The sequence below is a fragment of the Anastrepha ludens genome, chromosome 5 (assembly GCF_028408465.1).
Source record: "Anastrepha ludens isolate Willacy chromosome 5, idAnaLude1.1, whole genome shotgun sequence".
NCBI classification, from domain to species: Eukaryota; Metazoa; Arthropoda; class Insecta; order Diptera; family Tephritidae; genus Anastrepha; species Anastrepha ludens.
In genome coordinates this window covers 25,710,017-25,725,601 of record NC_071501.1, presented here as the reverse complement: position 1 = coordinate 25,725,601, position 15,585 = coordinate 25,710,017, and the positions used below count along the sequence as shown (strand labels likewise).

Sequence of the window (15,585 nt, the reverse complement as noted above, 5' to 3'; positions counted from 1 at the left end):
TAAATTAAATAAATTTTTATTTTTTTTTAATTTTCTAATCAACTCAAAATTTTAAGAAGAGTTAAGAATTTTACAGTTTCAAAGTACTAAATTTTCAAAAAAAATTGCTTATATTCACTCAATGAAATTAAAATGGATGTGAAAGAAGAATTTTCGTTAGCACAAATATAGTAGAAAAATATCCTTTGAAAAATGTATCCTTGAAGATGTGTGAAATTTTAAAATTTATTATTTGAAAAAAATGTATATTTCATTGGCGAAAAATAAATACAATTTTTGAAGTGAAACTTCTTAGGCGTCGATGGACGAGCGAGAATGGAGAGTAAAATTTCAAGGCTATGCAACGTTTTGGGCATTTTCGTTCTGCGAAAGAGAAAAAAGATATAACGTAGAGGAAAAGGAGAGAGAGAGCTATACCTTATATATATCTTAGATACACTTTAGGCTATTCACGTCTCCCGTTTGTGCGGTCCTTGGCCTTTGCACGCACTCCTACGCTAAGGCTCTAGTTTAAGTCGTACGACGTTACTCGTATTGTAGGAGCAAGAGAGAACGACGTATATATTATATACAAGGTGTTAGAATATAACAGAGAGAGAAAGAGAGTGACGCGTAAACGTGCAGCACTAACGCCATATTACTAGAGTCGAGCGAAAGAGAGCAACATTTTGTTAGAATAGGATAGATAGTATTGGGTATGCGCGTGCTTTGTCGAAGTACGTTATAGTGTTAGACGTTATATATGCGCACGGCTCTAACGCCACGCTAATACATCGGAGCGAGAGAGAGCAACGTATAGTTAGAACACGACAGATCGCATTGTGCGTGCTGTGACAGTATGCGTTGGCGACAGACGCTATATAAATGCAGTTGATATACCACGTGTATGCATTTTTGTGTTTTGTGATTATTTTTGTAAATTTTGTCTATTTGTATTCTCTGCAAATGTTGTGAATTTATCTAGATATATATTCTTTCTCAATCTCATTCTCTCTTGGGTCTCTTCCTCTTTCTTTGTCTGCCTTGAAAGTTTCGATTCTGTTATGTGTACTACGTTACACGCACTTTTTTTATAATTGGTATATTTTTTTCGTTTGATATCAATATTAAGCCCATAAAGTATTTAAAACAAATTTTTGAAAATTTAGTTCTTTGAAACTTTAAATTAAAAAAAAAATTTGGTAACAAACTGCACGAAAATCGAAGCGTATTATTAAATTGCATTCTGCGCGCCTGAAAAAATTGAGAAAATCTGATAAGAATTGAAGTTTTGTTTTTGATTAAACTTGTTTTGGTAAATTTTAAATTTTTTAAAGTTTTTTTTTTAATTTTTTAAAAAGTCCGGTATTGGATTTCCTCTCCTTTTGTTAGAGAAAAAGTATGTTTTTATAATTAATTAACTTGAAATCGTTGCAAACAATTTAGGTCTATTATATCATAATTGTATTTACTACAAGATTTCATTCTCAAAATATTCCTAAATCTGTGCTTAGAATTTTTGAAATGAAAAAAAGCAAAAAAAAAAACAATTTTGTTTCATGAAACGTCTAGAAATTCGATTTCTACTTATTTGGTTTAAGGAATAATTATGTTTATATAAAAAAAAAAAAATATAATAAATTAACACCGTAACGAAATAGACTGCAAAACTGCATTCTCCAAATATTCCTACGTCTCTGCTGTGAAGTTTTGAAATTAAAAAAAAAAAACAAAATTAAAAAGTCTGTAATCTCGATTTCTACTTATTTGGTGCGAAGATTGATTATACTTTTATTATTAATTAATAAAGTAATGAAACAGAGTGCAAAAGTACATTTTTAAAATACTCCCAAATTCCTACTTGGAGTTTTTAAAATAAAAAAATTTAATTTTGTAAAAGGACTGGAATTTCGATTTATACTCATTTGGTAAAAAAATTAACTATATTTTTATAATGAATGTCTTTTTAAAAATTTATAAAAAATTGAATTCAAATTTTTTTATTAAAATATTCTTTTTTTAATTTTTTTGTTTAATTTTTAAATATTTACACTTCTCACAAAACTTAAGGGAACAGAAAATTTCCTAAACTTCTTAGTGATTTTTGAAAAATGGTCGCACGGAGTTGCGATAAAAAGCAATTTGAAGCTTTATATTTCTAGTTTTAAGATATTTGAGGAACATATTTTTTTATTCAACGGTTATTTTGTAATCGTCAGTTACAGGGCAACACAAAAATTTTCGAAATTTTTTCCTTTTTTTTTGATTCCACGGGCTTGGCAAAATTCTTCCGACTAAAACTAGCCATACAGTCAACTAGCTTAATTATTTAGCTTCAATTCGCTTTTTTGGAATTCTCGCTATGATCATTTCTCTCTGAGATATCCGCATTTTACGAAAAACGACCATTTGAAATTTGTTTTTCTGATTTTTTTTTTTTAATTTAATAAAATACTAATGCAAAAATTTGAAAAAAGGTGAAAAAAGTTGTTTCAAATTTATGTAATAATGTTTAGCCAATCTTTACAAACAATGGATCAATTGGTTCGGAAAAACGGCTTGATGGATCTATTTAAACATTTACAGGGTTATTAGTGGAATGGCGGTAAGGGTAAACAAATTTTTTTCTCTGAAAATTAAATTAGGATCTTATAGGAAATATATTCTACTTTCCAAAACCATTGTTGCATTTATTGGAGCATTATTAAGGGGGTATTCTAGTCTAGAAATTTGAAAAAATATTGTACAATAGAAAAATTTGTTTTTTCAAAATTCGATAGCTTAAGTATCCAAAAATATCTCCCTAAAAGGATTTTTAAAAATTCGAATTATTTTCGAAGTTACAACTATTTTAGTGACGCGACAGCTAGACTGGTTTGAGCGGACGGCGAACTTCAAACGTGGTTTTTCTCGAAACTACTTCTTTCGATACGGTCGGCACGATATCTCAAGTTCTAATCAACCGATTTGCTTGAAATTTGTCATGAATATTCCTTAAATATATCTCTATCGTATGAAGCTCGAAAAACTGGAAATTTCAATTTTTTAATATGTGTAAACAATTCCAGAAAGCTTAAAAATAAGAGAAAAATCGACCTCAATTTTGTTCCCGTTTTTTCTGGTTCATACGATAATGACATTCATATTAATTAAGAACTTGTATTTTTTTTTTCAGATGACCACAAGGGTAGAAACCGTGACGACGGAGACACTGCCTTTTTTTCCCCCCTTCCACTTCAAAGACGCATAACTCCATGAAAATTCATTTTTTTTTTTTCAAATTTATTTTGTGTGCTCCTAATATATGAATAAATAAATGATAAAAAAATGTATCGTAAAAATATCAATAGACTAGAATGCCCCCCTAATTGCTGAGAGACAATGATAAAAAACTATAAACATGAAGCTTCAAATTGCTTTTTGTCGGAACTCCGTGCGACCATTTTTCACCGAGATAGAGCTTTTCAAAAATCACTAAGAAACTTAGGAAATTTTTTGCTCACTTAATTTTTGTGAGAAGCGTAGTTTAAAATTGTGATTCCTACTTTTTCTAGTATACCAACCTCCTTTTATAATAAATTGCAATAGTAAAAAAATCGAAATAAAAAAAAATTCAAAAAATCCCTGTACGATTTTCAGTAGCACGCACTGTAAACGTGTGTGCAGATAAACAAAAATACGGAAAAGTGTGGCATTTTAATTGCGAAAATAATGAAAATTGTGCAAAGTGTGCCATATACCTTGGTTTTGCTGACAGGCAACCAATTCGAGTTAATGCTGCTCTGCTCCTTAAAGTTACCCTCGAATGTATCCGCGATTTTCTGCAATGAGAAGGATAAAGATAAAAATATGTATGTATGTGTATGTCTCGTACATATATAAAATCAAATTAAACACGAATTCGGCAAAGTGGAAAAATCAACAAAATTGGTAATGAAAATAAAAGCGAACGCTAAAAAATCGTTAACACCACCACCACCACCACTGCCTGCCTGTAGAGGACCTCTAATGGCGAGTGTATGTATGTGGCTGGCTGCACGAAGTCGAGTAGTCGCACTTACCTGCAATGAAAATGCACAAACTGCTGAGCCGGGAATTGAATTTGTTGGCGTATTAAAAACGCCATAAATCAATTTGGCGCTTGTGTGGCCATAGTGTCCTTCGACGAGATTGCTGGCCGATTCTGGTTGGCAACAAAGTTGGGCGTACATCAAATGGCAGCGAAGAAATGGGGTTTAGTAAGCCCACATCCAAATACGACGAGTAAGACAGTGAAGGCGGAAGAAGTAAAAAAGTAAATGAAATGAATTGCATGAATTTCAAAAAAAAGTTTTCAATGGAATATTTGAAATGACTTTGAGCGTCGCATGAGCGCGTGATTCGCTGCGCGCCGCAACAACAACTACAAAAGCCAAGAAAAATATAAAAATCTTAAAATCTAAACATTAATTTTAATGTCACTCAGCAATTGAAGGCGGCCGGTATTTGGCAATTCACGCCCATAAAAAAAATTGAAAAAAGAAATGTAAGAAAAAAAGAAATTTATTTTATACACATTTTCACTTACGTATCTCATTGAAGTAGAACGGATATTCGCCTGGTATGGAGCAATTGAGGCGCGATTTCAGAAATGACGTCCAGCGGTTGCGAAAACGATGCGGCCCACCCTTGTCCCATTTGCAGACGCGCGCCACGCGTGAGTAAATTGCCTAAATTTGGTGAAATGACAAATTCACAAAAGTAGCAAACAAAAAAGTACAGAAAACGCAATATGTAAATCATGGTTGACAAAAAAAAAAAAAAATGAAAAATACGAATATTAAAGTATATAACGGGTGCTTTTTTAGCTGTATAAAACACCGCCTTGTAAAACTTGGCAAGTAAAGTTGGGGCTTTCACCGGTTTGACGGTTTAACACCGGAATGCTTTTGGCCTAGAAACCACTTGACAGACCATGCAGAATGAGTCACTCACTGCTTCTCTGTCTGGCCTTTTCAGAAAAAACATGGACATTTTGCAAGTTTCACAACTGCATTTATTAATGAAACCTTTGGTGTACCCGCTAAGGTCGATCTCAAAATTAGCTCCGCTGCAATTTGATGTTCCAAAGAAGCGCAGTTCAGTGAGTGATTCATCAGTCACTTCCTTGCCTTTAACAGCACAAAACGCCGGCAATCAAACAAATTCAAACTACTTCTACCTGGTAATGAGACTCAATCTCAGTTTACATACTTGTACATCCCCGGACTATTCGTGAAGAGGTGCAAGTTGTTTCTTAGATCTGCTTTAGAGCTGCTTGGCTGTCACTGCGGTCATCACAGTATATCCCAGTGCAAAGGATTCCATGGTACGGTCTCATTCTATAAATGAGCGATGATGGAACTATAAAAAACAATTTCGAAATAAATGCACAAAGCGACGGAAGAAGAGGTCGACCGAGAAAATGATGAAGAGGTGACATTGAAGGCGATTTTGGAGCTAAGGGCACGTCTGATATCAAACGAAAAGCTGATGACTGAGAGTCATGGCGGCGAATAGTAATGGAAGCATTGCTTCACGCCGAACTGTGATGCTTTGATGATGATGGCTGTCACTGCAGAGCCTGATTTTATTTATATTCAGGAGAATAGAGTTTTGCTTGAGTCTTACATATTATTCGCCTTATATTCATGAGTGTTTATATTCTGGCTCTGTAGTAGTACTTCACGGCACCAGATTTTCTTTAAATCGAAACTCGAAATACCACAAAATACAAAACAGTGCGGATTCTTAATGAAATTCAGCAACCATTTATTTTGTTTGTCGTCTTTATCTGCTAGCGTCCCACCATCGGAGATATATATTTCGTATTACTGGTGGTACGAGCACCACAGTTTGATAAAAAGCTGGTCTAGAGAAGTGTTTAGAAATTACGCAAATTTATTTTCAAAATCACTGCGCCTTCTCCAATGTTCAATTTGGTGTGATGAGCTTCACTTCTTGGTCAGTTGGCGTATTTGGCCTGAGAGAAATCCTCTTAAGCTTCCTTTACATGCCAAGAAGGTAAGTGTTTGGTTTGGTTTTCATGCCAGAGACATTACTTTGCCTATGCTGTAGATAGGAAAAAGTTTATTCTTCACTGGTGAGCCCAAATTATTAGCAAGTTTTTGGTCCGTCACGTCGGCAACAATCAGCCAAGTATCAAATGATTCTAGCAAAATCATCACACAATGCGTAAAACCTTCACTTTATTGGCTTATGGATAGGAAATAATTTAAATAAACTACCCGCCAAGATTATGCGATTTGACTACCTTTTTTAATTACTTCTTATGGCACTACGGCGGAGACGATGCTGATATACCAACTTAGATGCACAACTCGGAATTTAACATCTAAAATGTTTAACAAGATAACGAGGGTCATGAGGCAAACAGGTTACTTAATTAGTTGATCAGAAGTAAAAATCGGATCAACATAAACTGCCATTGAAATAGTCAAACGCTCGAAACGATTCACGTACACTAAATAATAAAAAACTGACAATCTGATAAATCCAAAACACTGATAATTTTTTTTCAAGTTCTATACTTCTAAAAAACACCCGTTATATTGTTTTTACACATGCACAGCACGGCACACAATTCACAATCAGAGTTGAAATGTCATGGGCGGCAGACGCCACAACAAAGGAACGAATGAAGGGAAGCAGCGGTGCTCAATTGAAATTTGCGACAGTCGCGGCCACAATGAAAATATGAGCGTCATTAACGGGGATTGATGCGATTGCGGTTGATGTGGTAAGCGAGCAACTGAGTCAGGTGGCATTTGTGAGTAATACCATGAAAAATTGGATTTTAGGCAACACTTTTCGTAATGAATTAGTTAAAAAAAAAAATTAAATAAATGAAAATGGCTTGGTGTAGGAATTCGATAACTAATCTGCCTATGAAATGTATCTTATATATTAGTAAAAAAAAATAATAAATCTATTCTTATATGTCAAGCCTACGTGATTTTATTAATAACTATTCAAAACACATTTCTACGGAAATGAGATTTACACCTAAATTTAATCTCTTTCAAGTGCATTAATGCGAATATGAGATCTATGGCATCCCACTAAATTTTATTACTTATTAAATGCTTACTTATGCTTAACTAAAATAATAAACAGTAATTTATAGATAATATTTCAAGCTAATAAATATTTTTTTATAGAAGGGCGATTATAGGCGGAAACATAGTCGAAGAACCTCTAGGGTGTTAAATGGTTTTTGGTTAAGGGGACCCGGTGGCCTAAAATTTCAAAAAATCTTCTTTTAGTTTTTTCGATATTTCTTAAGAATATATTGTGAAATTCGCATGCAGAAATTCCCAATATTATAGCTTCTACAACCCATTAATTAGGTAGAAAATGGTGCGCGCGTTTTTCATTTTTCTATTGTAAAAAAATTTCTGAAATTACCCTAAATTTTCGAGCTCTAGTCCACCGGCACCCCTTGAGTACGGCAGTCGCTTAAGATACTCAAAATTATATTCTTAAGCGGGTGCCATGGGATTTTTAAACATTCTAGTATTTACAAAATATAAAAACTTTAAAAACTGATATAAATACATACATACCCATGCATGTATGTATGTAAGTACAGCGCACGCTCGATAACGTGAACTAATTCAAACCAAGGCAGTTCACGTTAACAAAAGAGTTCACGTTTTGGAATGCCCAAAAAGACTAAGTAAATATATTTTTTCACATTTAAATTCACATTTTATTCTTGTTCTCGTTACATATTAATTGAAAATTAAGTCATACGATGGTTTTATTTAAAAAAATCAGTCATCTTTTTTTGTGTCTTCTCTTTTCTAAAACTTTAAGCACAGCTTTCTCCCTTAACCGTCTTAGCACACTCATATCAGTTTGATCGACGCCTTCATGACCAGCCCATATTAACGCCTTGTTGAAAATTTCAACTGCTTCAGTCGGCTTAATTTTCTCCAGTTGCTCTGATACGCTGTCATTATTGGATTCGTCCTTTTGTTGATGATCGTCATCTGCATTGCCCACCTCGATATGTTCGTTCCATTCATGAATGGCTGGAAACGTGAATCTGAAATTTTTAATAAAAAAAAGTTTTTTCAATAACCCACATACATATCTTTGAGCGAACACGAACGAACCTCAGGATTTAAACTACTGAGGAGATCGACGGTGTTGCTCATCAAGGTGCGAAGTTCAGCTTCCCATTTTTCTTTTAAAATCGCCAATGGAACATTATCTTCGCGATCATCATTGTGTACCGCAAAATTTAAAATAGTGTTCCAGCACTTAGCTAATGTTGCTTCACCAACACGAAACCAAGCCGCATCCAAAAGATTTATAGCTGTTTTTAAGTTAATTTTGTTTAACAACTCGAGCAAATCACACTTTGTCGCTGCTATTGAAGCTAGAAGGCTGTTTCTGTAATGCAACTTAGCGATTTTTATTGCATTCTGATCCATCGGTTTAATGAGGGGAGTAAAATTTGGTGGCATAAACATTGCCGAAATTTGTCCATTCTCCGTTGTCAGTTCAGCTTCATTTGGGTGAGAAGGAGCGTGGGCGATTAGGAGGAGAGCTTTAATTGGTAAGGCTTTCTTCTTTAAAAACTATGTCACCTTTGCATGCAGTGCTTTTGCCTTTTCTTTCAACATTAGAGCACTTACTGGCTAGTTTTTATCCCGCATTCGGATAAACCAACGATAAAGAGCTCTCTCCGCATCTCTGAAGAACGCAGTGTTTTTCTATTTCCAGGTCCACAATACGTGTTGTTTACGCAATAAAATCACTTGCTTTTTCACTTTAATGTTTTTTAAAAAGGCGAGAATTTTAGCCTTTTGTTTTAATGTCAAGCACACGGGTTTTTTAGAACTCATTTTCACCAGAAAACATAAGTCGAAACACTCTTTGCAAAACCAAAACCGCGACTGAAATATTTTACTCTTTACATGCAATTACGAATAAAGTGTCTGTTTTATAATTAGGGAAATCCCCAATTTCAGAATTACTTGAGATCAATGTAAATTACATTCAAAAAATTGTAACGTTTATTGTTTATGTTATAGAGCTTTTTGGGTTTGTTCACGTTTTCGAGTAGTCAATGCACAAAAATGTCTGTTCACATTTTGGGGTGTTCACGCTTTAGAGCGTTCACGTTATCGAGCGTGCGCTGTATGTTTTTTTAGGGAATAAGAAGTTGAAAACATCTTTGTGGAATAAAATATAAATATATGAAATGAAGTGAGATAAAATAAAAAATAATTAAAAAATAGAAGAAGAAAACTGTAAAAATAAAACAAAAAAATAGAAAAAATTAAATAGTAAAATAAATGAAACAAAATAACATAAATTAGAATAAGGTAAAATTAAACAAATTGAAATTATAAAAGTTAAATAAAGTAAAATAATATAAATTAATTTTAGGTAAAATTAGAGAAATGAAGTAAATGAAAAAAAGAAAATAAAATAAAAATATAATTAAAAACATTTTAGGTGTGCGTATTTTGCAAAAATAACAAAAAAGTTGTTTCTCTATAATTTTTTAAAACATTATTATTATAAATTAAAAAAAAAAACAATTTTAAGTCTATTTTATTTAAAAAAATAAAAAAAAAACATCTACAAAGGTTTTAAAAATAATCGAAGAATTCTCTTTAAAATACACTATAAGTACTTGGATCAACTGACGTGGAATTGCTTACAAAAAAAAACAAAAAGAAAAACAGAATTATTTCAGGATTTTAAAATTTACATTTTTTTTTCGAACAAATTTTTTATAAAAAAAATATTATATTCTAAAAAATAAAAAGAAGTATAAAAATTTTAAATGAATTTAAGAAGTCTCTGCTTTAGAAGGCTCTGTTTAAATCACCTGACATGGCACTGCTCACCAAAAAAAAAAATTATTAAATGTATAGTTTTAGAAATTTCCCGCTCATAGTAGTGCTCAGTTAAAATAATTTTTTATTTTATTTTATTTGCTAGCTTTTTTTAACTTTAAGCTGTTCGAAAATGTGAGCTAATTTTTCAAATCAATGGAGATAACTAGCCAATGGCTTCATTATCCTTTAGGTGCCTAACTGAATGCCAAAAAATTACTCACCAGAACCTCAGCGCTATTATTTTCAAACTTTTAAAATTGGCTAGATCTAACCAACACTTTGACCTTACCGCCTCTTGCAACCAAAAAATTCATATTTTTATTTGTTATTTTAAATTGCGGCTACTCGCTGTTCGCCACTTTCGCAAACACATCAGTTGTGGATAAAACCAATTATTACAATTTTTTTGCTGGCACTATTCATTTTGCCTAGCACACAGCAAACCTTGTAACACTTCAGCCGCCTAGAAAAAAAGGTAGCCGCGAAATTTTGTCTCACTTTTTAAACATTTGAACTCGATTGTGGCGCAAAAAAATGCAACAATTATAACACGCTTTTAAATCAATTAAAAACACTCGTGACAAATGTTTTAATTTCGCTTTATAAAAGTACATCTGTAGCCAAAAAAAAGTGCTGTGCATATGAAATATGAGTTTGAGAAAAAACAAAAAAAAAAATTATGTTATGTTTGTATGTAGTTTTTCATTTCTTTACGCACTTTTCCGCAATTTATAAACTCCACAGCCGTTTCTCTAAAGAAAAAATACACAAAGTCACCCTGTGTAAAAGAGCTAACAAAATTTGGCGCTGCAAGAAAAAAGAGTAACAAAATATATGAACAAATTCTGTTATGGGAAAAAGTTGATGAAATATTGTACATGTAAAAAATGGAATGCATTTAATTAAATAGTTTAAGATTTTATAATAGTTTTCGCTGAAAGTAGCAAATTTGTAGTGCATTGGTTTTTTTTCTTCGGTGAAAAAAATGCATATGGCAATTTATAGTAGATTTTTTATAAACCGAGATTGATAGCTTAAAACTTAGTAAAATTTAGTAAAAAAATGTAGGCGAGCGAATATATTTAAAATATTACCGCCTCACTATCCATTGAATTTAGTAGTAGAGATTTATATCCAATTTCACTGCCTGACACGGTTTTACGGTATATATCCATTCAGCCTTAACTGCAGTTTATGTTTAACCACAGCTCAATCTGGCATTTAAAGGAGCAAATTCACTTGAAATTTTCAGTTCATCGAAGCGCGTTAACACCATTTCCGAATGCAGTAAATTCACTTTTGCTAGTCTGAAAAAAAATTGTATCTTAACAATGAGAGTCGCTGTAAATGTAATGATTTCTAAGCACAACTCTCTCAATACTGCGACCTGGAAGATCTACAGGGTGAACGATATGAAGTGTTACCAACTTCACACTGCTTGTATCTGCAAAACAGCTCATGACATCAACGTCAAAATTGTTCTAATGACAATTCAATATGTTGTTTATAAGCCATCAAAAGCATTTGCGTCTCAGTTTTGTTGAATTTTTTTTTTCTGGATGGAATTCAAACGTAATAGTGTGATTGCGTTATATTTGGCTGGAAAATTACAAACAGCCATTGTTTGTGAGCTCAGTCACCTCAAAGTGAATAAAATGTTTGTGTATCGCACTATAAAACGTTACAATGATACTGGTAGCATTGCAAAACGCTATGGAGGTGGACCAAAATAAGCCGCAACAACGCCAGAAATGGTTCGGAAAGTGAAGGCTCGACTTCAACGAAATCCATGTCGAAGTGGAAGAAAAATGGCCAAAGAACTGAGAATATCGCAAGACAACATTCGACGCATATTGAAAAATGAGCTCCAGGTCAAGGCTTACAAGTTCCAAAAAGCACACGATCTTTCACCCCAGCAAAAAAAAGTTCGGTGTGAAAGAGCAAAGGAGTTGTTGCGCTTGCACAAACGTGGCGAATTTCCTAACATTGTGTTTTTCTGATGAAAAAAATTTCCCAATTGAGCAGTTCATAAACACTCAAAACGATCGTGTTTACTTGACCGAACGCTCATACGAGAATTTAGGCCTACATATGGCCACTCGAAGCAATTTCCCTTCGCAAGTAATGGTTTGGACCGCAGTGACCGCTGATGGACGCTCTCCAATCGTTTTTATCGAGCCTGGTGTCAAAGTGAATGCGATTTATTATCGGCAAAATGTTTTAGAAGCTGCTTTAGAGACGTGGACACGCAAACATTTCGGTCGTAGACCATGGACGTTCCAACAGGATTCGGCACCGTCTCATAAAGCTCGAGTGAACCAAGAATGGTTAAAAAATCATGTTCCACACTTCATTTCGTCCACCCAATGGCTTTCGAATTCGCCAGACGCAAATCCGATGGACTATTCCATCTGGTCCATTTTGGAGAGCAAGGTGAGGACTAAAAAATATGCCAGTATGGATGCGCTGAAAAAAGCGATTATTCGAGAATGGGCCAAAATACCTCAAGATCATATTCGTGCAGCATGCAGCTCATTTTTTGACCGTTTGAAGGCTATAGTCAAGTCGAAAGTCGAGCTAAAGTGAATAAATGTACGTTAAAATTCTAATCATTTTTGAACAATTTTGTCTTTGAAATCAATAAAAACTAATTTCACACAAAAAAGTTATGGTGTTTTGAATAGGTAACACTTCATATCGTTCACCCTGTATTGTTCCCCCTCTGAATAAATTTTAGTATTTGTCCTATTGTATTGAGTTTATTGATGTGCTCTAGTTTATTGAGATCGGTTACAGCGCATGCTTGACGGTTTCATCTTTCTTCCTGCAGAACCTATATGCTCCTTTTGAGTATATTCCCAGCTTAGTTGATAGTTCAATCTATCCTGCCCTGTTACAATTCCTGTGCTGATGCCAAAATAATTCGTATTTACTTCCACACAATCTTTAAATCGAGTTAGGCTAAGCTAGCCATCATTGATTTTGATGGCAATAAAATCGATAGATTGCCCCAGCAAGATCTCTTTGATCTTTCTTTACTACGCTGGCAAATTTATCTGCCATTTATCTGCCATATCGTTCCTAGCAATTCTGTGTACCCGGGAACTCGTAGGATACGTGTCAGCTTTTCCTAGCTTAAGTTTTCCAGCTTACCAAGACATTTCAACTCTATTGTTTTGATGTAACCTGAAAAGAGTTGATGGCCTTGATTGCTGCAAAAGGGCTAAGGAAATTCTTTGAAATGTTCGCTATCGAATGTGACTAATTTTTTAATTTTTTTTTTTTCAAATTTTATCAAATTGATTTACGGCCGCATAGGTTGTTCAAATATCTCTATGTGGGACGTAGAATAACTGGTCGCTCTCGTGTCACATGGCAAGGAGCTAATTGAACTAAATTTGGTGATTTTACTGTTGACTAACTAAAGTGGCAATTTCATCCTAGTATAGACGCAACGCTCTTAATTGAACGGACAGGATGAGCTGAACGCTGGCATTTTTATGACTTGTACTGAGGCAGTTGGATGAACATTTTTTTTAATATATTGTTTATGCTGAGTTTTGCTGAACGTTTATAATCATCACTATAATCACAATTTAACGAATTCGTGAATCTTCTCCAATCTACCATACTTCTAGTGCATTTGGATATGTTTTGTATGGCCCCCGAGTGAAATTGAACTCGGTTAGTAAATTGTAGATTTTCTACCTAACCTAACAAACATCTACCAAAACAAAAAAGAACCTCGAACTTAAGAGACTCTGTGCTTCGAGTGTAGATTTTCTAACATCTTTGAGCAACCCACCATTTGAAAATCATAGTTTTTATAGAAACCCTTGGAAAACTTGGGACCGAAATAGCACTTAGTTTAGTATATTGTATGTAGAATTTCTGCTTAATTTACTCTACTCCTGCCAAAAGAGACATCAGCGAACTGACAGCTGTCAAAATACAAAACTGTTAAGCAAACTCTAACTTGTAACACTCGAAATACACTGTAACTGAAGCGTTGATTTTCTAATGTCTCCAAAAAAACTCCAGAAGTTTCAGAAATACAGTAACGAAAGCTTCCAAAATGTTTTCACCGAAATCGCACTCATTTTAGTTACTTCTAACTTAATCAGCTTTAGCCAAGAGAGAGGTTATCGAACTGACAGCTGTTGAAACTATACAATGTTAAAAATGAATTTGAACTTGGAAGACCCTGTACTTGAAGCGTGGATTTTCTGAAATCTTCGAAAAATTAAAAAAAATTAGCTAAAAATCTCCGAAAATATCTTGAGTGAAAGTGTACGCAATTTAAATTACTTTACGTCATCGAACTCTGACATCTGTCAAAACAAAATATCACTAAAAAAGAAACTTGAACTTGGAAGCCACTGTGTTTGCAGGATAGGCTTACGAACATTATTTTCATCGAACCGACAGCTGTCAAAATAAAATACTGATAAAAAAACCACGAGCTTGAAATACCCTGCACCTGAAGTGTAGATTGTCTAAAATTGTCAAAAAATAAAAATTTTTGGGTAACACAGTTTCTATCGAAATCTTCGAAAATATCTACGGTGAAATTATATACAATTTAGTATGGCTAGCACCAGCCATAAAGGAGGTCATCGAACTCTAACAGATGTCAAAACAAAATATCGCTAAAGAAGAAACTTGCACTTGTAGGACCTAGCACTTGAAGGACTTCGCTAGCACCTGTCAAAGGAGATGCCAACTAACTGACGGCTGTCAAAATAGAATACTAATAAAAAAGAAACTCCAGCTTGAAAGACCCTGTACTGGAAGGATATATTTTCTCATTTTTGAACTGACAGCTGTCAAAACGAAATACTAATAAAAAAGAAACTCCAGCTTGAAAGACCCTGTACTTGAAGGATATGGTTTCTAATTTTTGAACTGACAGCTGTCAAAACGAAATACTAATAAAAAAGAAACTCCAGCCTGAAAGACCCTGTACTTGAAGGATATATTTTCTAATTTTTCAACTGACAGCTGTCAAAATAAAATACTAATAAAAAAGAAACTCCAGCTTGAAAGACCCTGTACTGGAAGGATATATTTTCTCATTTTTGAACTGACAGCTGTCAAAACGAAATACTAATAAAAAAGAAACTCCAGCTTGAAAGACCCTGTACTTGAAGGATATGGTTTCTAATTTTTGAACTGACAGCTGTCAAAACGAAATACTAATAAAAAAGAAACTCCAGCCTGAAAGACCCTGTACTTGAAGGATATATTTTCTAATTTTTCAACTGACAGCTGTCAAAATAAAATACTAATAAAAAAGAAACTCCAGCTTGAAAGACCCTGTACTCGAAAGATATGTTTTCTATATTTTGAACTGACAGCTGTCAAAATAGAATACTAATAAAAAAGAAACTCCAGCTTGAAAGACCCTGTACTGGAAGGATATATTTTCTCATTTTTGAACTGACAGCTGTCAAAACGAAATACTAATAAAAAAGAAACACCAGCTTGAAAAACCCTGTACTCGAAGGATATGGTTTCTAATTTTTGAACTGACAGCTGTCAAAACGAAATACTAATAAAAAAGAAACTCCAGCCTGAAAGACCCTGTACTTGAAGGATATATTTTCTAATTTTTCAACTGACAGCTGTCAAAATAAAATACTAATAAAAAAGAAACTCCAGCTTGAAAGACCCTGTACTCGAAAGATATGTTTTCTATATTTTGAAC

The 15,585-nt window shown here is 33.7% G+C and overlaps 1 protein-coding gene across 1 annotated transcript in view; it reads right to left on the bottom strand.

The window, feature by feature from the left end:
- Positions 1 to 15,585, bottom strand: part of LOC128863719 (semaphorin-1A) — a 272,319-nt gene that overhangs the window by 77,104 nt on the left and 179,630 nt on the right. The window contains 4 exon segments of the mRNA XM_054103025.1: positions 3,720 to 3,800; positions 4,041 to 4,162; positions 4,547 to 4,688; positions 10,597 to 10,685. Coding sequence (XP_053959000.1) covers positions 3,720 to 3,800; positions 4,041 to 4,162; positions 4,547 to 4,688; positions 10,597 to 10,685 — 434 coding nt within the window.